The sequence below is a fragment of the Rhea americana genome, unplaced genomic scaffold (assembly GCF_003343005.1).
Source record: "Rhea americana isolate MKP2758 unplaced genomic scaffold, rheAme1 scaffold_82, whole genome shotgun sequence".
Classification (NCBI taxonomy): Eukaryota; Metazoa; Chordata; class Aves; order Rheiformes; family Rheidae; genus Rhea; species Rhea americana.
Window position 1 is genome coordinate 2,267,414 of NW_028187001.1, and position 27,085 is coordinate 2,294,498.

The following is a 27,085-nucleotide window of genomic DNA, read 5'->3' on the forward strand; positions in this document are numbered from 1 at the left end:
GGGAGGGGGAGGGGGCGCTGGTACCGTTAACGGTCCAGGCGCGCGCCGCCGCCGCCATGGGGGAGGAGGCGGGCGGGCGGCGCGGCCGCCGGGGAGCAGCCGCGCGTTCGGGCCCCAGCGGGCTCCCCGGCTGTCCGCCGCGATCAGGGTTTCCTCTGGGGGCACGTTAGCCCCAAAGCGTCTCTGCAGCCGAGGCGTAGAAGAGCTAGAGGCCCCGGGGGGGGGGGGGCGGGAGTCATGCGTGGTTGTGCCCCGGTGGGGGTAGAAGCAGCAAGTGCCTTGTGCCTTTGAGCGAAGTTACAGTTGTGTGGTAGGAAGAGGTAACGTGGCGGTCAGAACACAAAGCGTGGCTACCTCATGGGACGCGGCCAGTAGGTGACAGCAGCAGTTGCAGAAATTGCCGTGGGGGAAGTCTTAACTTTCTTTAGTCTTCAAATGGCGGGTGAGCACCCTGATGAATGGGAAAAATGCGCTGAAGAGCAGCACTGTCTCTGCCCTGGCAGGCCACTAAGTGCTGCAGTTGCTCAAATAAAAAATCTGAGTACCAACGGAGATGGGTAATGCTGCTAAAAGTCAGCCACCTGACTTATCCTATGATTTTTTTTTTCAATATGCAGGCACAAAGTCTAGTGTAACTTAGGTATCTTAGACCTATATGGGCTTTATTTTAATTGATACTAAAGCAGATGTATTTGTGTGGATTACATACTGATACTTAAGCTTGCGCCCCCAAGGAATAATGGTCGTATATCGGCAACCTAAACTCATTTAACTTGCCGTTGCTATAATAGCCCCAACCGCTATGCTGATCAAGAGGCTGCAGTTGCCTCTTGCTCTGATGGCCAAGATGCTTGTGTGTCTTGTGGTTCAGGGAGCTGTTCTTGCTAAAACCTGATTTTATTTTTGATTGAGGAAGGTTTTAGTCAGTTTGCTGCACAATTGCACAAGTGTCAGTGGCAGCATGAATTCAGTAAAGGGGTGGAATTGAGAGGTAAGAGGGTGGGAACAAAGCAATCCTGGTCTAGTCCTCCTGAAGCGAATGTAGCAACTAGTGTGTGGTGTGTCTGTTCCTTTTCCATTGGCCTCAGTAATTTTTCAGTTTCTTGACCGACTTTGGCTGTAATTTAGTAATTTGAGAAATACTAACCTTTCCTAGATTCCTTGGCATTAGAAAAGAGGGGCTATTAAAAATATTTTTCAGAGATACAGTATGACCACAAATGTCATTAAACATGAGGGAATCCTTTGTGTGGCTTGTTTTATTTTGAGTTTCAATCTTACTAGTTTCTCGATAATCCAAATGTGAATCTTAAAGCCACAAGAAGTAGTTTCATTATGCTGTTGCTAAACATAGTATTTGGTTTGTATTTGCTCAATATGTGAACCCAGTTTCTTAATCTTGCAAATTTCAATAATGAAAATTCTGAGTACAGAATTCTAGATTCACTATGAAGTGTTCAGAAAATATTAATAAGTATTTTATCTCTTGTAAGGTATTCTAGCATTGTGTTACAGAAAATTTTGTGCTTAATCTAGACAGTTACTTACTAGAAGTATGCTAAATTCAGGGACCCACCTTGAGATCGGATGATACCTAATTTTTTCCTAGTGTAATATTTTTGTGCATCTTAGGAAATTTAGTTTATTTTATACATATTTTTCCATTGCTGTCAGTTGCATTTGGGAATGTGGAGATCATGTTTGCAGCGAGATAGGGATGTGTCTGCCTGAATACCTAGAAAACAACAGACATTGGCTTACTGTGAAAGGTTTGATTTAATRATTTTGCTAGCATTGCATAGGAACTCTGTTGTAGTGGTTGGGAGAGAATTCAGTACTTACATGGCATTATTCAGCTCCTTAAGCCCTTTAGATCATCCACTCTCTTCTTGCAGTTTCGTACCTCATGATTACGCACATTTTTGCTTCTGCAATAAGTGAGGGCATTCATCAGGTAATGGCTGACTCGGTACAAGCCCCTCCTTGTCCCACTGGTGTATGTGGTGTATTTAATTAGTAATATACTGGGGAAGGAAAAGTAGTGTGTCAACTGTCTTCACACTTCAGCTGATGCATCACTTTTAGCTGTACTTCTGTAGTCAYGGCTTTGAGTGTAATAGTACACAGAAATATAAAGACTATCTCAACTGTGTCTGCAGTGAGATTGAATTACTTTTGTAAGTCACTACTTGAAGCTGGGTTAAGATGATGCTACCACTGAAAGCAGTCATGATGCTATTGTCCCTGTCTTCCACCTTGCATTAGTTCTATTTCTTGTTTTGGCTTAAGTATTTGGTCCTAAATCAAACAGGATCTGTGCATGGTCCCTGTTAATGCTAGCTGTCTTTGCTTTTGTGAGGTAGCTTTAACCCAGAGCAGTTTCTTGATACATATTCTTTATTTCTTTGATTAGAGTTGCTTTGCTTGATTTGTTTTGGGGTATAATTTGTAGCAGATACAAAGTGAGGCTGTTTTGGGTTTTGTTTTGTTTTCTTTTTTCCAAGTTTATCTTCTCTGCTTCTGTTCCCACTAGCTGAGACCGTCTTACCTTTCCACTTGGGTTACTGTCGAATGTCTCCTCCTGGATTCAGAGGAGAGTGCAGAAAAGGGGTTGCTTCCAAACRGTCAATTTCTACCTAGTAATCTCTGTCAGCCAGGAGAAACTACCCCAGGARAGGGTCTAATAATATGCCCAAAATGGATTAGAAAATGCACTAAGCTGGTGTTAATTGGTTATTTATACACTCTTGACTTTTTGGATATTTGTAGCTTGGTAGGTTCATCTTTTAGAATAGAAAAGGTAGGTCTCAGATTTAAGGCAAATGATTCTGCTGTGTAAACAATTTTGTTCAAAGGCATTCATTCAGATATTAGAATTTTTCAATTAAGGGGTTGTAGTGTTCGATTTTTATCAACTTCAAATTTGTTTGTCCTTGAGTTTCTTCTAAAAAATGAGTAGGCTGCTTTACCCCCTTACCTTGCAGATGTTCAAAAAAAAAATTAATCCAGGAAAATTCATCTCAGATGTTTGAAAATAGCAAAATTGAGGGTTATGAATGGAGCCTTATACCTGGAAGAATTGGGCCGTGGAAACTTTTCAGTTCTGTGTGTGAAGTCAGCCTTTCATTAGTAATTTCCAGAATAGTTTCTCCGCAGCAGTCCGGCTTTGAAATCTTTCAAAAAAAAAAGTATTTTTAATTTTTCTCAAGATGTCTTATATCAACCTCTTTTTACTAGTAAATGATCCTTTTTTATCTGTTTATGTTGCAGTTTAGTCAGAGGCTATGAGGTAGTTAATAGTTCTGTTTGCAGGACTTGAATTACTTATCTGTTTCGTATTTTTCCTGTGTTTGTACTCTTTCACCAAAGCAAAATACTGTACTTTGATACTGTTCCTTCATCTGTCTCCGGATCAAAATGTTAAGCAGTCCTTTGGCTGCTGGAGGCTATTGACCAAATGACAGAGCTTCCAAAGATCATCAGACTTTTCAAGTCACAATGACTTTTAAATTTATTTTCTATTGGTTATCGGAAATAAATTCTTTATGATACTTGTTTTTATTTTGCTGGATAAAAGCAATAGCTTAATGTATAACTTCTGAGGCAAAGTTAAATACATAGTTGAATATTTTGCTTGTAAAACACTATAAAAGCTAGGCCTGAGTGTAAGTACCTTCTGCTTTCTACAAAAAGCTGCTACCCGGTGGTTTTGCRCAGAAGCAGAGTTCCTGCAGAAAATAATGCTGAAAGAATCCTGAATAATGAGTGTAAGCAGTTAAGTTAGAGCATCTCTTGTCTTGGAATCTGGAGTTGGTGATTTCACAACACTGCGCTGCCCACAACAAGCTTTTTGTACAGTACAATTTTTATGAAACTCTACCTTAACTTTTAGTCAAGTGTTATAATCTGTCTTAATAAAAAATAATTTTGTTGTATTCCATGCCATATAACCCAGAGCACGCATTGAGTCTGAGCAGGAAATGTGTTCAGTGGTGTTTTCTAAATTTAAAACRACTGTCAGTGGTGTTTTCTAAATTTAAAACGACTGTCATTTCAGTTTTCAAACAAATTCAGAAATCTCTTAAACTGACAATTTATTGCAATAACTGAATGAACCAGCCCATTAGTAAGTCTCATCATAATGTGTAATTCACAGTAAAACCCCTATTGAATTGTATAAACCTACAATTTTTTTAATCATGCTTTTTTTTAAATTCATTTATAATTTCCTTTATAGACTTCCTGGAAACCTATAAATATCCATTTCCGGATACCTTGTGTCAGTGGAGTTAGTTAATGCAGTGAACTTACTAATTTTCTTTGCCTCAAGAAATGTGATTGTATCTTCATTCAAGTCACAAGTTAAAAGTATTTTGATCCTCTTGATTTTCCTCCCTCAAGAGTATGAATTAATCAGTTTGTGGTTTCTGCTTGAGAGGTGGATGTGTGTTTCATATTGTTTGGTGCTATGTTTAAAAACATTGATGTCCTTTGCCGATGAGTGTATGTGGGATTATAACCTGAGATCTCCTTCCCTCCCTCCCTCCCTCCTAGTGTTTATTGACAAGTCTTACAGGCGGAATAGACAAAACGTTTTTGAGCTGTGAGAGTCTCTTGGTGATGAATGTAGCCAGCTACAGTTGTCACATTTAAATTAGTCTACTGACTTAAGAGCCAAGGCAAGTAGTATACCTTTGAAGGTGGAAGAAGTGATTATTATGAAGTAGGTGACKCTACCGGTTTTGTAGCAGCTTCCCTAATGTTGTAGTATTGAGAAAACCAGTAGTGGTGGTGAACCTTCATGGATGTCAGAAGGCTGCAACTGCACGTAGAGTTTTTGCTTCAGAATTTCCAGATGGTCCATGCAGGAGTGCTATTCTGAACAGGAAATAATTTCCTTTCCCTTCACAAGAGCAGCTTTATTGACTAATACGTGATGGAAGTTAAAATTCCTGGGTATGAGAAGACTCCTGACCACCATATCAGGAGTTAAAAGCATGGAGAGACTAGTGCTTGTTGTYGCACTGTTTAAATGTCATTGTAGAAATGTTTTGTAATGGAATTAAACACTCTTTGGAAGTGGGGTCTCTTCCGTATTTATATTTCCCTATTTGGTTTATGTTCATCCTCTAGCTGCTCTGAATTAGTGCTAGTTGCAGATTTCTGAAACTGTTTCTACCTAGGGTTGACTGTGCTGTTTTTCCTTAATTAAGGAATGGTGGAGGGTATGGAAGATGGACTGAGCTTTGCTTTTAGTATCAGGCAGTTGTAGAAGCAATCCTGATRCCTGATCATACTTGCCTTGGAGCTTTTTTGCCTTTGTCCCCTGCTGCTTTCACAGAATATCTTTTATTCTGTGCCTGTTGCTGTGTCTGCTGTAGATAGATCGTGTGACAGCTACTGGTCAGGTAGGCTTGATTGGCATGCCCCATTTCCCACAGAACAACTTACAGCAGCACCTATGTGAGGCATGAGATTTATGGGAAGTATTATGAATGCACAGATAACTTGTGTACATCCTGGAGTTGCAGAAGTAGCGCACGAGTTGTGTCATAAACTGAATGGATGAATAGAAGGATGGCTGCAGAGACCCAGCTAGATCAGCTCTTAAAATAACATGGCATACTGATAGGAGAATTTGGCATCTAGGATCCCATTCACACCTACTTCGTTGCAGATGTGCTTTTCTCAACTCTTTGTCATAGATAGAACCTTTAGTGTATCAGCAAGAATTCAGACTATGAGGTAGTTAAGTAATTCAAGTCCTGCAAATAATTCATGTTAGCCTGCAGTGAACTTCAGTAAGTCAATGTCACTTAAGTGTTCTGCTAAAGTCTGCTTAAATCAGCTTTACAAGTAGTCCTGTTGGTTATTTCTGTACACCTAATTAAAACTGCCAAGGACTATTATCTGTCCAAAACCCTAAATGACATGTCCCAGCTCCTGGCCACACAACTACATATTTTTTTGCAGGATAAGTATGCCCAAACTAGTTTTTAGGAGTGATTTCCTTTACTGCTATAAATGCAGCTGTTGACTCCAAAGTGATTGATAAGTCTCTCTGCGTAAGCCCTTAATTTGGTGAAGCCACGTTTCTTAATCTGATGACAGCCAAATCCACGCCCTGCAGTATGATCTTTTCTGAATTAGATGGGAATATAGACCAGAGTGAAAAATTTAGGGTCTGTGGAATACAACTTTTTTCTCACCTTTTGGTCTCCTGAGAAATGGGAGCAGAGGGAAGGGAGCAGGATTTGGATTGAAATGTTTGTACAAGCATAAAGAAGCAAGCCACTGTTTAATGAGTGTAAACTCATTATACAGTCCTGATTCACCCCTTAAGTGCAGCTCGTCCTGTGCGCTGAATGAGGCAGAGATTCTGTAGAAAATACAGCATGTGTTCATATAATTAGAGTGTCATTATGCATGTGTGCTGGCTGAATTTAAGTTGCACTGTCTAACTTTAGTGGTTTACTATATGATTCTTTCCACTAATTTGTTTCATTGAGAATAAATCCCCCTGCCAGATGCCAGATTTAACTGTAATGCAAGAATTCTGATGCCAGAACATCTTTTCTTAGGAATTGGAAAAATCGGAAAATCTTAGTTAAGTGGAAAAAAAGAATTCTGTACAGAAGATAATGCCTTCAGTGTTCCTGCCTTTCATCCCATATTGAGAACCAATATTTAATTTGATAGGATATCTGCAGTTAGGGTTTGTAGGCTGATCTGTTTCAATTGTGTTCAACATTTTAATTTATGGAAGCATAATTTCAAAACCAAGTAAGTTGGTGTTTCTTTCTCTGTTGGATGTTTCAATGTAAATAGTAGGGGAATTTTCAGAAGTGTGTGTTACTGGTTATTCTGGTTAAAGTTGGATGCTGTAGGAAGAGTTAGGTACTGAGTATCTTCAGGAATCCCACACAACAGTAAGTTGTCTCCCTGCTAACATCAGTTAAGACCTTTGTGCTTAAAAGTGACTTTACATTTAAACACTGAACTGAAACTGTTTCTTTTAAATTAAACTGCGGTTTAACTGGGATTATTCTAGATAAGATAGAAGTACTACAACTGATATGCAGAATGATACCCAGTCTTATCTATATCTCTTTCTGTATATGCTAATAGATTATGTTTCTGTGAGCGTTGAGGATGATGTTGAAGCAGTGATTATTGACAATTCTGAAGTGGAAGATGGAGAAAATGGGCTCTCCACACAAAGCTGCGTGTCAATGGAACAAAATGCTGAAGTAAACAGTGATGCTCACCACGTGGCTCAACTGGCATATGGTAATTAAAGTACATTTTTTGTGATTCAATAATTAATGGCTAGTTTTAATGCTGTATGTTCATGCTGCTGTCTTTAATGTTTTCTGTTACCCATATCTCTAAAACATGTTTTATTTAAAAGCTAGGTTTTAGAAGTTGTTTGGCAATGAAGTTAAAAATGAGCTGCTACTTACTTGCTTGCTTCAATGGTCCTCTTCATCAGTAGTGAACTCACTGAAATGTTATGATGATTAAAAGGAGACTTTCTTATGCATACTTACGAGTTAACTAGCTAAAGATTATCATGCAGTTTGAAAAATAAATGTCATGAAAGCACACCCCAAAAGGTGAGGCTTTTAGATAAGCTATCCCATGTAATTCAGTAGAGCACTTGTAATACTGTTATACAATGGTGGTAAGATGTTTGTTTAAGGTGGTAAGTTATTTGGTGTAAGTAGCCTTTGGTGATTGAATTTTTTCTAGGCTCATGGAAAATCATGTGAGAGTTCTAAGAGACTTTGATTTTTTGGATGCTAAAAATACAGTGAATTAAAGACAGTCATTTCTATTATGAGCATTTAGTAAGTCCAGCAGCAATATTACAAAGTTAGCAAGAAAAATGCCTGTAGTTAAATGATAGTATTTATGATCTTTTTATTCAATCGGATGACTTTATAGAGATTCTTGTCTGTATTTCTCTTTAGAAGAGCCAAGTCTCATCTCTGTTTTCTAGTGTCATTAAGTGCTTCTGAAAACATTTCGTATATCTTCTACTTGCCAGTAGAGTGTGGGGTTTTTTTTTTGGTTTTTTTTTTTTTTTTTTTTTTTTTTTTTTTTTTTTTTGTACAGTTATGTTGGAAAACAAATTAGGGGGAGGAGGACAAGGAGGATGGTTTGGATGGTGTGCTGTTCTTTGGCTCTATTTGAAAAAACAAAAAAACCCAACTAAGGAACTGTCATATACAAATCACTTGCCTAGGTTTCAGGAAATAATAATTATTTCATTAACAACAAAGAGTGGGTTGGTGGGTCTTCTGTTGTTGTTGGTTGGTTGGGGTTTTTTGTAACTTCTAGGTTTACAGCTTCTGTTGTTGAAAATTGCTAGCGTTAAGTATTGTCTACTTAATATATGGTACAGTGAGATGCATGGCCAAAGCACAATGCATTTTTATCTTGCATGTAACTGTTGAACTTAACTATTTGTACAGAAATTTTCTCAACTATTTATTTATTCATTTATGTTTATTCAACCATTGTCTAGGTTGATATAGAGCGGGCTGTTCTATCCAGACCTGATTCTGTCTGTCCAGACTTCTCTTAGTCTCGTATCTTCTTGCCTACAGGTACTGAGCTGACAGAGCAAGCTCAGTATCACTGAGATGCAAATCTTTTTTTATTCCTTTCCTATGCAGAAGAACGTTACCATTATGCCTTTTACTTACCCATTCATGCCCTAAAACTTTAGCTAGCCTTTCTGTTTAAGTGTTTGCATCTGGGTGAGCTATAAAGAGCTGCTGTAGCTCTTTCCTTAAAGCTCGAGGTAGAAACCTGTAAATGATGACAGGCAGGTTTGGCAATAGAAATGTGCCCTTTGTRATACCTGTGAAAATCCATTAGGATATAACAGCCTTCAAAAGGTGAGTTCTGGCAAGGGTGTGGGCTTGAAAAGAGTTAGGAGGAAGGAGTAACAAACAGTTTTTGCAGCTCCTTCTTAGAGACTGACTGTATTAGCTTAAGCTGTGTTTTTAGACTGTATAAACTAAAAAGCCAAGGTTCTTCATGCATTTAAGGAATGGCAGTGGTACTTTCTCCAGCCTGTGTTCCTGTGGCAAGCTTCAAATAAGAGCAGTAGAGCCATGTTTGTACTACACAGGCCCGTTGTATTAAGCAATGAGCAGACTCTCAAGAGAAGGGTCCATGCCCTGAAGAACATAGGATAAAGTCAGAATATAAATGAAGGACAACAGGTAAAATATTAAACAAAAGCAAAGGGGCACTATAGACTTGCACCTAACCAGTCATCATCGAACAAAATTCTGTTGGCCAGGTCTACAGCATACATGAATTACCCTCTCTCACATCCTTAGTTTTTGTCCTCTTTCTGTCCCTTCAGAATCAATTTGCAATGTACTGATAGTCTCCACAGCTTAGCTGTTTGTCCAGGATAAAATGAGATACGCGGTCTCATTCAAGATGCAGCAGTGTGTGTTCCAGTTAATTAACGAAAATTTTATTTAGTGTGCCAAAGTCTGTGGAGTCTTTAAAACTAGGTGTAAGTTTGTTTGCAGCTATATGCTTCAGTTAAATTTTATCAGATGTTGTTTGATGAGGGGTTTGAGTGTTTTGTTTGTCTGTCTGTGTTTTTTGCCAAGATGTTAGTTTTCCCAAATATTGCTTGGATGTTACTTGGATATAGTAGCAAGTGATGGCTTCTGCATGCTGGGCTGTGCGTATTTAAGAGATAGGGGCCTTTTGTGTACCAGTTGGGAGTAGCTCATATTTGGGAATCCCCACTCTACACTGTTGGCTTATCAAAGGAGAGGCCAGGGTCAGATCTCTTTCATTGTACAGTCATTTGGTGATAAAACTATGGGGGGGAGGGAGAACTCATAAGAAGGGTAAGAAAGGGACAGGTGAAGAAAGGGACAAGTGAAGACTAAGGAAATACAAATAATGGGGAACAGTGTTTTGCATTGTGGGTGCATTGGCTGAATTTAAGTTTGGGTTTGCTGGGGTTTTGAATTTTGTAACTTAATATAGTTGAGCATGAAGGCAGGAATTGAAAACCAACAGTGAAAAGCAAGGCAAATGGAAGTGGAGCTGCTGAGAGTTTGGAAGGAAGAATGTTAATTTCCACCTGCCAATTTCAGATCTAAAGAAATGGGATTAATAAGTTTTAAAAATATGGTAGTAGACAAATCTCAAGTAACCAAGTGATTTGAAATTAAGAAATGGGTGACTGCCTGTTTTTCTAGTTAAGTATCTAATTCAGTGGCAAAAACCTGATGTGCTTTGCTTTCTCTCCACTTTTCCAGGTAGTGAAGGCTTATCAGTGCTGGCTGAACGAGTGGTATCACAGATGAGCCATTCTGCAAGTATGCAGAGAGGAAATACCCACCACCCTGAGAAAATGGATTAYGTGTTTTCACATAACAAAAGAAAACGATTTGCCCCTACTCTAGTGGGACAGAATGTGGTATGTGTAGCCAAACAATAGTCCTTTGTTTTGAGACCAGTACAATGCTATTGGAAATGCCATTTCTTCTCTTGCGCATCCTAATTCCATGAAATCACTGTGAAGAAGTGTGGAGTGGGATATCCATATATTGCCTGGAAACATCTAGCAAGGGTAAAATCCTATGATCGATACTGTACATCTGTATAAAAAGAGCTAGTCGAAACAGGGAAGTAACTTGTACTGATCCCCCATGTGGATGCTGTTGTTTAGAAGTAAATATGTCTGTGTGTAAATCAGGGTAACAGAGTTGAAACTTAGTGTTGAGTAAGGATTTACCTCCACGAATATTCTGTCTGAAGATAGATTGCATACGCTCTGCCAATTGTATGAATTTTAACTCTTAAAAAAAAAAAAAAGACTGGATTAAGTATAATTTAAGATTAACTTAAGACCAAATTACAAAATTCATCATGTATGCTGGACAGGAACTGCTCCCATAAATAAAAAATAAATAAAATAAAAACTGTCCAGATGGTGGCACTGTTGGCTCCTATCTATAAGCAGTTTTCATGCAGTAAAAAATTATTTCATTTAGATTGTGAATAGGTGTTTTTATAGTGTCTGCATACAGTTATACTCATTGAAATAAACATGTATTTTTATTTGAATCGATTTGTTTAAATTAGAGTAAAAATCCATATGAAGTCTCATGTAAACTGCTTATATGGTACCTAAGCTGATGAAGTTCTGACCTTCCCGTATAACTGATTAAAATACATTAATATAAATCTGTTGTTAATTTATGTAATATTAAACCAAAATAAGATAATCTGAAACCAAAAATGAGATGAGTATTCATGTGACATAACCATATCCATAATAACTGAGATGCCTGAGTTAAATTTTGTTTCCTTGGCCCTCTTCACAGCTGATGGAGGGAATATAGATACCTCTGAAAGTGTCCAAGTTAGATTCTTAACAGGTTATCTGTGGAGTTTTATGTTTCGAATTCTTTTGTTACTCAGAACATAAGTTCTTTATGTTGTTTCCCAGATGAGAATGGGGGAAGGAGAATATGAAGATAGTGACAGTGTCGTTTATGAGTACGAACCGGACTATGAATGTGTAAGTTTTGGGTTTGTTTTTTTTGTTTTGTTTTGTTTTTTTTTCACTGACTTTGAAAATTTGYGTTGGGGATGCATGTTTGGGGGTAGAATAAAATAGTATGTGAGGCTTGAAGTTGGGTTTTTTGACTTAATGTTATATCCTAAGGCTGTGTAGATATGACTAGCTTACACTATTTTTTATTCTTTTCAATGAAAAAGGGGAGTATCGTATCTGAAGCTTCCTACACAGGAGATCTGCAGAAAACTCTCATGGAGGTCCTCAGTTACTGCCAGGTATTTTTTTTTTCCTCTTTGAAATTACCTTGAAACAATTTTTAGTTAAATTTTGGGAATATGTGTAATCTGTAGTTGATATTCTACTACTTCAGTACTGCCTGTTGTTCATATCTTAGCTTTCACTTATCTGCAGTTTCTTCATACTCTCTGAACTCTTCACCCTACAGTTGCCATGAATACTTTTCGAATGTAGTTTTACTACAAAACATTAAGTCTAGTGACTTGTGAAGGGCTTCATGGTAGTGAGGAAGATTTGACTGCCACATGCACCTAGCTGTGGAAAGTACCTGAGGCTTGCTTTTAAAATAATGCTAGAATTCTGGTAATGTTGGTTTTGGTGAGTTCTTTGCTAATGACCTCTGAAGCAGCAATTGTCAAAATTGAAAATCACTGTACCGGTGAAAACTAAAAGTATCCCTTATTTATGTAGGTGAGAACTTGCAGTTACTAGAGTCGCAGTACTTTAAAGTACAGTCTGAAAATCTGAAACTCTAGAGAGGATATTCGAGTGTTCATAGCTATTAAAGTCTTGTAAGTCTCATTAGGGATGTATCCAGCAATGTGTAGAAGAAAATGGAGTAARACTATGTAATTAATGTTCTTGTCACTTGTCTGGGGACGTAGCGTAACAAGTAGTGCTAATAAGAAACTAATAAGAAACTACCGCCTCTTTTGTTGCCTGCTATCCATGTTCCTTCTCCTTTTTACTATTAGTAACCCCTTCCCAAAAGTAAATCTGCCCCAAGGCTTGTCTGTATGCACTGGGGATACATGAAGTCATTCAGTATTGCCCTTGTCACCCGTGCATATTTAAGACCTTATAGTGCTTCCTTGAGATAGCAGTAAGTTTCCAAAAGATGTATATATTATTTGTCTACAGATAATTAGTCTTAAAAAAGATAGCCATGATCTTTGAACCTATCAACTGGTTTGGTGAAATTGAAAACAATTTCAAATTCTTTATCTACCACTGAATCCTTCCTGCAATTTTTGTGGTTTTTGTAGCCATACATATTTTTAAGGCTTTCTCGGTGGTTATGTTGTAGGTCAGTGACGCAGTAAAATAAATTGCTTTTTTTAGTTGAAGACACACGTTTCCTTTTTTGAACTCTTTCAGTTATAATGGCCCTACGTACTTTTTTGCAGTAGTAGCTGGTGACATGTGCCTGCTATGTATTTTCAAGTTGGATTTTGATACTGGATTAATATTCCTTATCGAACTTCTTTATTCTGTCATGGCATATCTAAATTGCAGTGTAAGTATTAGCTCAAGTTGCTAAATCCTGGAAATAACTGAAGAAGAAACTTTCCTGTATCACAGAGTAATGTGTGTTGACTGCTGGGCTTCGAATGCTTTGATTTATCTGTTTTTTATGTCTTAAGAATATGGGCCTTTGAGATAATACTTCTAAAGAGTTTGTACCTGATTGTATAAATAAATCAACATGAATTTTTAACTTCTGAGAGAAAACTTGAGCTTGGAAATGGATGACTGAAGACCAGACACTCAATCAAATGTGTAGTTTTTCAAATTTTTTCATCATTTATTCTGTGATTATTAAAAGTGTGGATGTAATTGATTTCAGTGCTGTTTGTTCTGAGATGTAAGGCTGAGATGATTTCTCTATACGTCAGTTACTCCACTCGCATTTTACTGTAGAGATGGTATTTTTCTAAATGCATTTTCCATTAGTGATGTAGAAATCAATATTTCAGTGACTGCTTATGAGCCTTTTAACCATGCTTAGAAACTTACTGTGACTTAAAATAATGTATCATAATACCCAACTTAGAAATTGTCAGTAATAGCTTTTCAATGTAAAATGAAATGTATCAAATATTAGAGAAAATAAAACATTTAGTGGAAGCAGGAAGAACAGCCTGTAAATGCCAATTATATTAAAGTAGCGGGAGTAAGCTTCTCTGAAGTGTTTTGTTTGTTTATGAGTTTGTTTGTTTGGGGTTTTTTTTGTATGTGAGATTTACTATTGTTACTTGCATATTAAAGACCAACTTTCTCACAATATGCTTTTGGATTGTACTGATCTTACCCAGTTTTAGGGAGGATGTTTCAGCTTAATCAAACTTTAAATTGCATTCTTGTGGAACAATATTATTTTCAGCTTTCATTTTTGTCAGGCCATGTATGATGCCATTCAGAAACTGGATAAAAAGTTTGACCTGCTTCATCGAAAGGTCTCCGAAATGCAGCATACTCGTGTGAAGCCACTGTTGCTCAAACCTGTGAGTATTAAAGACCTAAAAAGTTCTTTTTTCCCTTTAATTCTTTTTTTTCCTGATGATTGTGAAAATCCTCTCCTTTCACTAAGATTAAAATTAGTTGCAAACCAATAGATTTAGAATCCATTTCAGTATTCTAGATTTCTTATACTCTGACTTCAGTTTCCTGTGTCCATGTTGACTAGTGCTCATAGAATGGCTAGTGATCCATATCAAATTCATGTGCCATAGTAGATACTGTAAAACTCTATCTGAAGTGATAGGAAAGATGTCTGATTTATGTCTTGGGTTGAGTGTGTTAGTGTAGCATGATTAGCTTCGATGTGACATTATGAATTTACTAAATATAGCATACTGTCTCATTGATCTCTTGGCCTTCTGAAGTCAGAAGAAAGTTCATGTACCAGTTGCACAGGTTGATTCAATTAGTTAATTTATTTTTAGATCTCCACAATGTATTGTCACTTCTGTTATGGTAGAATTGTATTAAAAAAAAATTAGAAAGAAGGCATGATGCTGAGTATACTTGATCCATTTTGTTACTGTATGTTTAATCCACTGTTAACTAAAGAGGCAGAATATTAGTGCTTGTAACTAAGTCAAAAATGCTTCTTAGTAGAAGAACATAACAGATGGGTTTTTTGAGAAGGTCATGGAATCCATAATGATCTTTCTTTGTTAACAACACTGAAAATCTTTGTGGCMGACATGATTCTGGGTGTCAGTACCTGTAGAGACATCAGTAAGACTATTCAATTTGAGAGGAAAAATGGTGACATTTTCATGCATGTCAGTTATGAATAGGATATTATGTTTTGTTTGGGATTTTTTTTGTTACTGTTGTTGTCCTGACAGCTCCAAATTTGTACTGTCCACTTATCCAAAAATACCTGATTTAGGGAAGAGCCTGGTCCTGCCAGCTACACTTGGGCCCAGTGACCTCTGCTTTTTTTTACCTTGCACTCTGATTGTATGTGATGGCAGCTGCTTTAATATTCAGATTAAAAATTACCTGAACACTGCCACTTTTTTTTTTCTTAAAAAAAAAAAATACTCAAAACTTGTATTGCTGTATTGTATAATGGGTAAGCATGTATATGCAGGCTATCAACCATTTTCTCAATTTTTGCTAACATTTTAGAACTATCAGGAGTGCTGTCGATTTTAATAGCCTTACTGTTGTTGTACCTCTTATTGTCTAAGGCTATACATAAAAGTTTGTGGTGAAAGTACTATTTTCTTACTAGATCAGCTCAGCTGGAGAAATGGACAAATCTTCAGACTTTCTTCAGGTTTTTAAAGGTTTGCAAGGCTGGAATATAATAAAACCACTGTAAAAACTGGATATCAACTACACTTAGTAACTCTTGCTCAGTGACTTACTTTCATCTAGAGCACGTGTTTCAGGATGCATATCTTTCTTAAGAAAGGCACTCCAAGTGATGGAAAATAGAGCCCATCTCTCAGTTTGTCTTTTGTATTTACTTTGGAATTTTCCATCCTAGATAAGATCTGAATTTCTTAGGCTTTCAGCTAGCAAGTAAAGAATGAAGAGGCATCTTGGAGAAAAAAACGAATCAAGAAAAATGTTTTTGATCTTTATTTAAAAACAAGCTAACATTGCAGTGGAGGATATTCACGTAAAATTCAGCGGGCTGAGGCAATTGTTGACAAATTCTGAATTTTCTTTTGCCTATTTTTTTAATTTAAAAAAACTCTCCTCAAAGCAGTCTTCCTYATTATATATTCATTGACTTTTTAGAAGGTAATTGGGCTAGCGCATCAGGAAAAAAACTTGAGAAACCTACAAGCTGAACAGATAGACTGCTAGTGTCTGGACTACAGGTTAGAATGAAAGAAATTGGAGGGAGAWAAAGGGATAGCACTGGCTTCCTGACAATGACTCCTTAAATGAAGAGTGTGTTGCCAAAAGCAAACTGCGAAATTTTAATCTTTCTGGTTTACTAAGGAAAAAAATGACTAGCATTTAACCTTCTAATTGTTTTCTGGATCATACAGAGACCAGTCGGCTTTGCATACAGAAGTTCCAGTCATTTGCCCCAGGGAAAAATTGGACTACAAAAATCGATGGAAAGGGAATCAAGCCTCCAYCTCCCTTCACCAGGACAGGGAAGGCATAGCCCAGTCATAAGGGTCGCCCTGCAGAAGGGCCAYGTTCAGGTCAACTCTGCAATAAAACGTGTTCAACAGACTCTGCAACTTGAATCGCAGCAGCCTGTTCTTAGACAGAGCCCGCCACTCCCCACTATAGTTTCTACTCATTCATTGCATTCACCATACACAGCAACTAATGGGATTCCTGACCTTCCTCCACGATCAAATCTTGCAACTACAGTTGTGGAAAGCACTGTCAACATTGCCTCTTCACCAGTGGCATCATCAGTGATGCCGCCATCTTCTGAGACCAATTTGGGAAATAACACTATGCTGGTGAACTACAGAAATKCATCTGGGAATGTGAACATTAATAAAGAGCTGCCATCTTCTTCAGTCTCAATCAATCCTAGCTTTGGTGAGTTCTAATCTGAAGAGTAGGCTGAAAAATAAAATGCTGCTCATAAAAATAAATAAGCCTAGAGAAATGCATTTATCATTATTTAGCAAAAGTAAAGGAGCAGAACTATCTGCCTTACAAGCATTTGTATAATGGAATAATATTTAGAATTCTTGAAATAAAAGTAATGGGAATGTTTAATATGCCAGAAATTACTTTAAAGCCTCTGCACAGGGTATATGTAGTTGTATAGAATATCACAAGCCTTTCATTTACAGTATGTGCCCTATTCTTTCTCAATGCTCYTGATTTAAAAAAACAAAAAAAMCCCACTATTTTGACCTGTATGCCTGTCTTCAGTAACATGTATATACTATGCCTATATTTAAAAAGACAAATCAGATTGCTGGTAAAGCTCAGTGAGATGTATGACTTGAATACATGTTCTACATTGAAGAAAACAATTGATTTGTGTGAAGGCAGTACCTGTTTTTTTCCTGCAGAGAATTTTATTAGTGAGTTTCTTTTCATCCTCAGTTCCTCCAGTGTTTGATTTATTGAGAAATACTTAATTTCACAAAAAATGACAAAGAATTCCATAGGTCATTACATAGTAATAAACAACCACATGCAAAAATAGCAGCACATTTTAAAACCTAATGCATTTCTTCATAAAGTATAAATGCCCTGAGTTGTATGGAAGGCTAGGTTACAAAATTTTGGTTTGTTTTGGTCTAAAAATAGTTTTATCATACTGCTGAAGAGCAGCATGAGTAGTAGATGAAATACTCAAAGATACCTRTCTCTGAATTTGTATGATTCAGCAGTGCATTCTTCATGGATCATTGTCTTATGTTTTTAATGTACTTTCTTCTGTATTATTATTTCAGTTAGCCATGTTGGTGATTAATATGAACTGAAAAGTTGTTTCCTCTAGCATTCCTATTTAAAGCTGCTTCCGTGTCTTCTGTACATGCAAAGATAAGTAATACATAGTATAATGAGTTGTACTAGAGAACACTTTCTGAGAATTCCTTATCTGTAACTTGATACATCTTAAGAGAAGCAGTTTGAAAAAGTACTCCTTTTTAACAATTCATTTGATTTTTCTTTAATTGCTTTTCTCTTTTATAAAAGAATACGTCGGTGACCCATTGAGAAATGTAAAAGTTCTTGGAAACTATTTGATGAAAGCTCGGCAGAAGACTAAACCAAAGTATGCAGCACGCTACTTGGTCCGTGTCTTGTTCCCCAAGGAAACATTATTGTGTAGCATTATGGGAGTGAGTGCACGAGGACGCAGGACATTGGACCCTAACAAAATTGCCGCAATAAGAGGTATGTTGCCTTTTCAAATTCACATGTTTACTTTCTGCTTCAATAATTACTGTAGCTCTTAACTGAAAAGGTGTCCTGGTCTCTCTGATTCTGTTGTTCATTTTCTAGCAATTGCTAGATTGGTAAATGTGGCAGTGAATGTGCTCCACCCTGTGGTATCCTTTTGGTTTTGAGAGCAATACCTGCCTTAAAATTCTCAGTGTTTATTTTGAATTCTTCAATATGGATGAAACACTTCTAATTTTTCCTAGTTTCATTTACTACTTGTTCATCAGTCACGCTAATTGTTTCTTAAATTTTTCATTACAACTTGTTTGTAAGTGTGTTTTTCTTTTTTGTGTGGCCATGGTGCACCTGGGACAGAGGTTCTCTGTCCCTGAAGTTCACTTTTCTTATTTGTTCGAGAAATGGTCAAGATGGGAACAGTATATTTCTAAATGTTACCAAGTTATTTACCCAGATCCCAAGGCATATATATGTGAACCTATACATAACTTCATTCCTGTTTAAAGGATGGGGGAGGTTACTTAAACCAGCTAAATTAGCTGCAGCATCAGCATTACTTAGTCTATTTTTCTTTTTTTTTCTAAGTTGATAGAATTAGGAGAAAAGTATAATTTATTATGCCATTTGCAACACATCAAAAAGATACTGTTGTACATTTTAATTTTGTAGTGCTGCTTAGCTTCAAAGTATGAGTCTTCCATCTCATCTTACTAAAAGCTTGAAATCAAAAGTTCCTAATACAGGCATTTATTAGCATTCTTTTTTTTAAAATTAGAAAGCTCTTAATTGCTGCTTTCTTGTCATGAAGATTAAAGTCTTTCTACATTTTATRTGCAGAATTTCTTGCAGCTAACTTTCCAAACTATGATTTGAGCGAATATGGAAAAGACTGGAAAACCTGTATCACAAACGTCAATGCTATGATCCGCTGTTTACGCTCTGAAACAAAAATAAACTCAGTAAGTTATCTCAAGGTGATCAGTTATTAAATAGTATTTGTACTTCTTTCTCTGATTAATTATTTAAACTCATAGCCATATGAGTGCTCTAATTAGAAACTCCTTGGGTTCTGTCTTTGCATAACTTAGCATAGGTCTGCTGATGCCAGCACCAGTACCACAAGGAAATACTGGCAGCATATCCCTTTCTCCACCTCTTCCTGCTCTCCTGTTTAGCATTCAGTTAATAAGAGTTGTGAAGATGTAAGATACAAAAAGAAAAGTACTGTGAATGTTGCTCACAAGTAGCATCAGATTTGACTGAGAGCTTAAACGTGTAACTGCTAAGACTATTTTCACAGACTTTCCATCAGACATATCTAGTCATGCATTTGCAGGCTTTATATGGATGGAAATGTTACTGCCGAAACACCTATAACTCCATTTACCTCTGCTTCCGAAATACTATGTGCAAGTACATAAATGTTTAGTGCCTGCTTCACCTGTGGCTTTAATGGCTGAAACGCGGGGCTAGCTATATTGTAAATATGTAGAATCTAATTTATACTAATTGGGAAGTGAACTGAAACACTAATTAGAAAACTGGTTGGCTTTTCCCAGTACATGTGTTAACCTCATTTATGTGTTTCAGGAGACAGCTGAAGGGAAAGAAAAACTGTCTGACACTCCAGATACATCTTTTTGYGTAGATTTAAATTGTAGTGAGGATAGCGAAGGCAATTCTCAAAACTCTCAGAAAATGACCACCACTGACAAACTACAGAATTCAGGATGGGATAAATTTCCAGAATCTTTCCACACACCTTCAGTCAAGAAGCTCCAGTCTTTGGAACCTATGGGTAAACTGAGAAATTTTCATTTATGTGTACAATATCTTAAATGGGCAGTGAGAAGCTGAAAATGGTACTATAAGTGAAATTATGTAGTAAAAAGGATTTGCTGAACTATGTGACTCTTCTTATCCTTTTAGGGCAGTCACGCTCCACTTAGTATGTTTCCTTGGGAACAAACAGGAGTATTTTCTGGCTAACAGAGCATGTGTTCCCATCTACCTGTTTCTCATAATGCATATCCTCTAAAATAGAGTGGAAAGTTCAACATTAAGATAGTCTGTTCAGTCTCTCACTGTTTCAGAAATTATTTTGCAGTTGTCCATTTTCTTACTTGACAGATACTCTACTGGAGTGATCTGGCTCAGAATATTTATCAAGTGTTACTGTAATTTAAAGAATACATCTTTTTTTTTAAAGGATACATCTTTCTTTCTATAAAACTGACAGTTTTTTAACTAATGCTAAAGCTGCCTTAATGCTTTTTTTAATGAACAATAAATGAACAAAATATAAATGCATCAATAGGAAAAAATCCACATATTTCAAGGGAAATGATCTGAGGTTACTTGAACATGGAAGAGTTCTGCTATTCCAATATCTGTCTGCAGTTTGTGATTACAGGGATCCCAGCTGTTCTAAGAGCAGCAGGTTCGGTCCGTCTACTTGTATACATAGCTTTTCATGCATTTTTAATCCCATCAGAATTTTTAGAGAAGCAAAGTGCAAAAGTAATGCTTGGTGTGGGGTTATTTTGTTTGTTTTCTCTCTCACCAGACTTACTAAATCAGATATCTCGCCAAAAATTCTTCCTTTCCTCCACCTTCATCTTGCTTTGCAGGGGTGGTCTGATTAGTGAAGTGTGATGTTGCCAGAGCAGTTGCAGTTTAGTGTTAGCTGTACTGTATTGTTTTTCAAGTTTGAGATTTTTCTGGATGAAAAGTGCGATGCATATACRTGTGTGTGTGTGTTGTGTATATGTATACACACAATTGTTACGTTTTTCTTCTGGTCTTTCTAAGCAAGTACAGTAGTTTCAAGAGAAAATCTTTTGTAACCCAGTTTTAGTGTAAAAGTGTGATCAGTATTGGATAAATAAAATTGTTTTTCTTTCTAACATCCTTTCTAGAACTTCTTGGGAGTCCTTGGCGCAACGTTCAGTTGCCTTTCTCAGTCATTTATGTAGCTAAGGGGAAGTCTCGGCCAGAGTTATCAGCTCGCTACCTAATTCGTCATCTCTTCACGGAAGATGTACTGGTGAAAAGCAATGTATACGGTAATCTGGAACGTGGCATGAGTCCCCTGGACTGCAACAGGATTAATGCTCTCAGAGGTATGTCAGGAAAGCTCTATTCAAAGGATAGTATGGGGAAGTTAACAAGAGTGATTAATTTTGTATCTTGTGAACACACCATGCCGCTTCAGAAAAGTCTACAAAACTCCTCTCTCAGATATTAGTAGGAGCAGTGTAAAAAAAGTTGGGAGAATGTGGTTAAAGTAGTCTTCAAACAATTCAGGGAAGCCTCCAAATCACAAACCTGGTTCTTGTGAGGGGACTTTAATCTCCATGAAATCTGCTTGAAAGGGGGATGCAGGCAGTCCCAGAGGTTTCTAGAGTGTGTCAGGAATTTCTTGATGCAGATGCAAGAGGGGCCAGCCATGGATAATGTGCAGCAGGATCTACTGCACTTGACAGTGAAGAATAGGTTGGGATATGATAATCAGTGGCAGCCTTGGCTGTAGAGACTGTGAATTAATGGACCTCAGTATTCTGAGGGGAGTATGGAATGCAAGTAATAAGAGTTAAGAACTTGAGTTTAAGATAGCAGACTTTGGCTTGTTTGGGAGAACTGTAGGTGGGATCTCATGGAAGACAGCTCTGAAGAAGAGAGAAGCTCGGGAAAGCTGGCAGGTTTTTAAGGATGGCATTCTGCAGGCACAAGAGTGCCTGTCTGTACTGCCATTGAGAGGGACCTTGACAGGCTGGAGAAATGGGCAGGGGGGAACCTCATGAGTCCAGCACTTGGGAAGGAATAACTCTAGGCACCAGTATAGACTAGGAGCCAGCGGACTGGAGAGCAGCTTTGAAGAGAAAGGCCCTAATGGTCTGGTGGACACCGAGTTGAACACAAGCAAGCAGTGTGCCCTCATGGCAAAGAAGGCCAACGGTATCTGAGGCTGCATTAGGAAGACCATTGCCAGAAGATCAAGGGAAGTGTTCCTTCCCCTCTGCTCTGCCCTAGTGAGTCCACATCTGGAATACTGCATCCAGTTTGAGTCTCCACGTAGAAGAACTGGTAAACTGGAGAGAGTTCAGTGGAGTGGCCACCAAGATGGTCAGGGGCCTGGAGTATTTGCGAGGAAACTGGGCTTAGTCTGGAAAAGAGACAGCTTTAAGGGGACCTAATAGCAACCTGCTAATACCTGTGAGGAGGTTACTAAGAAGGCAGAGCCAAGCTCTTTGTAGCGATGAATGTAGGGGGACTAGAAACCACAGGCACAATTGAAACGAGATTTGGACTGAATATGCGGAGAAGCTTTTTTCCCCATGAGGACAGCCAAGCAGCGGAGCAGGTTGCCCCATGAGATTGTGCAGTCTCATCCTTGGAGGTTTTCGAGACTGGACTGGACAAAGCACTGAGCAACCTGGTCTGACCTCAGAGCTGGCCTCTCTAACCATGAGGGTGCATGTTTCTCCAGACRCTCTCTATTGCAATCTCTTCGGATGGAGAATCATCACACTTTGTAACATGCGTCTACTAACAGATCTTGAAACTGCTTCTCCTTTGTGTCCAGAGTATATGGAGGTTGGAAGGATAGTTAAGATCTGGATTGTATAGCCAAAGGACTCTGAGCTGTGCTAGGCTGACAGCTCCTCGAGTGTGTGGTAGTTTTGCCTCTGAGATTACAACTGTGCTGCTACATAAAATGAGGTGGGGGCAAGCTCAGTTGTCCTTTTAGCTTAATTATTTGCATTTTCTTTGGCATCGGTCTGGTTCAAGCCAACATATACTCCCTGGGATGATGCCTGGGCATGGTTTGAGGGATATTGCATGTCAGAGACCATTACCAAGAGACAGTGTGGGCAAGACTATGCCAAAGTAAGCTTTCCCTAGCCTGTGTGTTCCTCCAACGCTAACCTAACATGGTTAGCCCCTTTAATTTCCACATGCTCTGTACTACATGTTCGGAGCATTCTGAGCTGAAGAAGCACATAAATTGTGTTGTAGGGCTAAAGGAAATGCCAAATGGGCCACAGAGCAGGTGCTATGGAGAATGTATAACATAGATGCAGCCAGACCACGTCACTTGGCCTGGGGGGGACTGTCCTCTGGCCCTGGTGGGTTTTGTTTGTTTGTTTTGGTTTTTTTAAACACTGCAGCATAGCCTGATTGGATGACAGCTTCTACTGCCTGAACGCAGTCCTACAGGAAGGGGCTTTGCATAGGCTTTCAGTAGTCATAACAATTAATTGATTTTAGCAAAAGAAAAGACATAATTGGAAAGCTGTTGTGTGGGTCATGTCTGAAGGCTTTGTAGGATTTCCTACCTAGTGGTGGGAGTTCCTGCTCTGTGCGACAACTGAGGCTAGCGTTGTGGGGTGATTGGTTGGTTTGATTTTGAACTTGCCCTCAGGGATGGAGGGGAAGGGAGCCTGGTTGCTACTTAAAGCCAACAGTGTGTGTATGCTTTGTCAGTATATTTCATTATAGGAACATCCTGGGAATACAGGACTCTGAGGAGTTTTCTCTTTTGAGGAAAACTCAGCAGAGAGCAAACTAGAAGAGTACAGCTTTTCCTCACAGCTCTTTTCTTGCTTCTGACTCATGCCTTTCAGGCAAAATAAGTCTCCAGATATAGAGCCACAGGCTAAATGGGAAATAAAACGACTATCAATTATGGTATGTTAAACTGTTACTCTAGGATATAAGAGAGTAAATGAAGAACAAAACTGAAATAGTACTAAGTAGCCATACCTTTTCTTCTGGTAAGATAAAAATATATTGATCAAAGGAGGTAGAAAAAGTCCTGCTTTTGATTTGGAATTACAATTGAGAATTCTCTTTGGTACTTGCTTAGAGCTTTTTAGGTGGTTGCTGAGAGAAAGCATGTAATTCAGTTAAGCTCACAAGGACAATCCTCAGTAATAAAAAAAATAATTTTTTTCTGTTCTTAAAACTACACATTTTAGTTTTTGAAGGGGAGAAAGGTATAGCAGGGTTGCTTTATTTATCATATTTTGCTAACTTCATCAGGTATTTGCTTCCTGATCTTGTTAAGCACTGTAAAAAAACAAACTCTTGCAGTTTTTCTGTCACCGTTGTTTCTGTGTTCTCTAAAATTGCTGTGTTTCATTTTAGTGAATGTAGTTGTCAGAGATCTTTGAAAAGAGAGTTTGGTCCTGCCAAATACTGGGCATTCTGAAATGGAGACTGAGCCTCCTTTGCTTCTGTTGACAGCATTAGAGGCTAAACCTATTCCACACTTTAAAGGATCCAACCTACATGACGGTTTTGTGCTTTTTTGCATATTTCATTTTTAATCCTTAGACCTTTTGTCACTTGTAAGTATTTCAAAGTAAGTAAGAAAAGTGGGRAAAAAAATCTGTCCTCTAGCTTTGACTCTTTAGGCATGATAATGTGCCTAGCTGTCCTGTTTTGGTAATACGCACTTGTTCTGGCCTAATTACATCAAAAAAAAAAATAGCTTGCATAAATAATTGATAATTTGCTATTGTATGTTTGTTTATTGTTAGACTTTCTTCAAGAGAACTACCCATCCTTTGATCTGAAGGAAACTGGATATGATTGGAAGGCATGCGTGGCTGCGATAAACAGCACAATCCGCAGTCTCAGACATGACCTTAAAAAGGCTACAGTTGGAATGCGCAGGAGAATCTTGGCAATGCCACCATCAAGTGAAAAGAGCCCTCCACAGAGTCCCACTTCAGTAAAGCCATATGAAAGCGACACTATCAATCTCACAGACTGAAGTCCTCTAACAGTTGTCTCAAATCTTAATTTAGTAGGTTTTTATAAATCCCACATAGATTCCTATTACATCGAGTTATCAGCACCACTAAATAGTATATTTCATGAGACCAAAGTTGTCAGAAGACCTAGGAACCCTAACGACTTGTGTAAGTAGGATTTGTGCTCCCCAAAGAGATGACATCTGTGGTTCCCTCTAGCGTTTGTGATGTGCTCTCTTCCGAAAGCACCTTCTTTTCAAGATTCATTGACTCTGAAAGAATTTAATTACAGAAGACTGACTGCACATCTAGTCAGCAGAAGCAGATAGGAATGAGGAGAGAAGGGATGGTCCTTCTTGGAGAAAGATTCATAGCCAGTTAAGAGTACTTCATTATGTGTGGGGAAGGAAATTTGATGAAACAGTTGGATATTTTAACCCATAATATCTGATGCAGAAAGCAAAATACAATTGTTACTGCATTTAGCTAATTTTTTCATGCATCTCACATTTTTCCCTTACTGTAGCAATCCTTTGTTGTAGGATAGAGAGGCAGACAACAACATAAGTACAGTTGTTGGTAAGTAGTGTTTTCTTCCCTCTGATTTAGATCTGGTCTGCAAACTCAAAAAAGCACCTGGGACAGACATCCTAATATTTAATTCTGTTTGTTCTTGATGTAAATTCAAAGAAAATAGGTCTTCAGGGGCATGGTCCACTGGTCAGTGGTATGTATCTGTCTCGTATCTGATGTCCACAAAGTGCARAACTGCTACAACTTTTATGTAGAGGATTTGGATCTTAATACAGATTTAAGAAAGAATAATTTCCATCAGCTTCAAGTCATTGGTCCTCCAGTTAAGATGCAGAGACACATATTCTACTGCTTTAGTGCACTCAGAAATGACTAGCATCAGTGGTATAGCTTCCCCCACTCACATTCATAGCTTTTAGTGTACATGGTCTGCAGCTGCTGGCCTACAAGGCTAGGCATATTACTTTATATTACTTTGGTGTCTTACTAGCCTGCATTTTTGAAGACTTGTCATCCTGTCCTTGTTAACTTAAATTCTGAGAGATATACAGTGATTATCCCTGTCTTCCCCTTTCCCCTTCCCCACACAACACTAAGATTTATTACTGGGTTGAATTTAAAAAAAAAAAAAAAAAGTGGGATGTGAAAATAATAAAAATACGTAAATAGAAATCAATACCTATGCATAGTCAGTTTGACATCTGCCTCAATTTTGTTTTTAATTTGAAATTCAACAACAGTTGCTTTACAGAAGTTAAGAAGTATTTGTTTGTTTTTTCAAAAGAGGAAATATTTTGTATATGCCTTCCTGTTATTTGTTCCAGCATCAGTCATACAGTCCTATCACTTTTACATGTTGGCTAACTGGTGCGTGAACTTGCCTTGCCATTTGTATCATCTCTGAGCTTAGTCTCAAATTTTTCACAGAAAAATAGCTCCTCAGAAGACTGAAACAATAAGGAACGAATTTCACCTCTGAAAGCTGATGAACTGTGGCTTCCAAAACTATGCCTGTRTACATAGCAGAATTTAACTAGATCTGTCTCCCAAGGCAAAGGTTTCATAGGGTTTTTTTTTTTGTTTTGTTTTTATTAGCAGTAGGGTAAAATAGGAGTGAAATTACTTGTTTTCATTTAACTTCTACCCATAACAAATGGGCAGTGTTTATTATATACATTAAAGGATCACAATACATTTTTTTTAATTGCAATTTAGGATATGCAATGTCCTTATCAAATAAGAAATTAATGTTTCCCCTACCAGCTCCTACTTGCCATGCAGCTATCTTCTGTAGACTTTAAGAAATAGGTTGAATTGCTTAATTCTCAGAGAAATGTTGTACTACTGTTGGTCAGTAACATACGAAGTTTGGTTCCTCTTGTTTAGTACCAACAAATTCTGCTGTTACTGTTCTATACAGTCTCTTGTAAATGCCAATAGTTTTATATTGTGTGTAGATATTATTAGTTTCAAACCTCAGAAAAAGCCAAAAATGCTTATATTTTTTCAGTAGTTATATGAAATTTTTTCCACTGTCATTCATAGATTTTAATGGTAGAATGATATATTTATTGAATAACCTGTCTGGCACTGAAATCTGTTAATGTGGTGCATACCTCTAGCTTCCATATCAAAAAGAAGGCTGAATAATTGAATAAATGTAGAAATAGTTTTCTTGTTTCTGTTAGAAATGTATCAATTTTTGCTAACTTTTATAAAATAAAATTACAGTATTTTGCTCTTAGAAAAATATTTTACAAATAAAAGTAGCATAGAGCTCCTTGACTAATTATCTGTGTTTTAAATATTTCTTGCACCATGGACTTATGGTTTAGGTACA

General features: G+C 37.7%; 1 protein-coding gene across 4 annotated transcripts in view; it reads left to right on the forward strand.

Moving 5' to 3' along the window:
* The window catches only part of BEND2 (BEN domain containing 2), a 27,485-nt gene extending 460 nt beyond the window's left edge, over positions 1-27,025 (forward strand). The window contains exons 1-12 of one of the 4 annotated variants that reach the window (XM_085323107.1): positions 225-442; positions 7,129-7,290; positions 10,305-10,465; positions 11,501-11,572; positions 11,773-11,847; positions 13,990-14,094; positions 16,111-16,624; positions 17,744-17,944; positions 18,788-18,909; positions 19,541-19,748; positions 20,869-21,072; positions 24,496-27,025. In XM_085323107.1, coding sequence (XP_085179233.1) covers positions 436-442; positions 7,129-7,290; positions 10,305-10,465; positions 11,501-11,572; positions 11,773-11,847; positions 13,990-14,094; positions 16,111-16,624; positions 17,744-17,944; positions 18,788-18,909; positions 19,541-19,748; positions 20,869-21,072; positions 24,496-24,731 — 2,067 coding nt within the window. In that variant the 5' untranslated portion in view covers positions 225-435 and the 3' untranslated portion in view covers positions 24,732-27,025. Of the gene's footprint in view, positions 1-224; positions 443-545; positions 558-7,128; positions 7,291-10,304; positions 10,466-10,489; positions 10,619-11,500; positions 11,573-11,772; positions 11,848-13,989; positions 14,095-16,110; positions 16,625-17,743; positions 17,945-18,787; positions 18,910-19,540; positions 19,749-20,868; positions 21,073-24,495 lie in introns of those variants that run through there. The other 3 variants (XM_085323108.1, XM_085323106.1, XM_085323109.1) reach the window with 3 other exon arrangements.
* Positions 27,026-27,085: the final 60 nt, after the last annotated feature.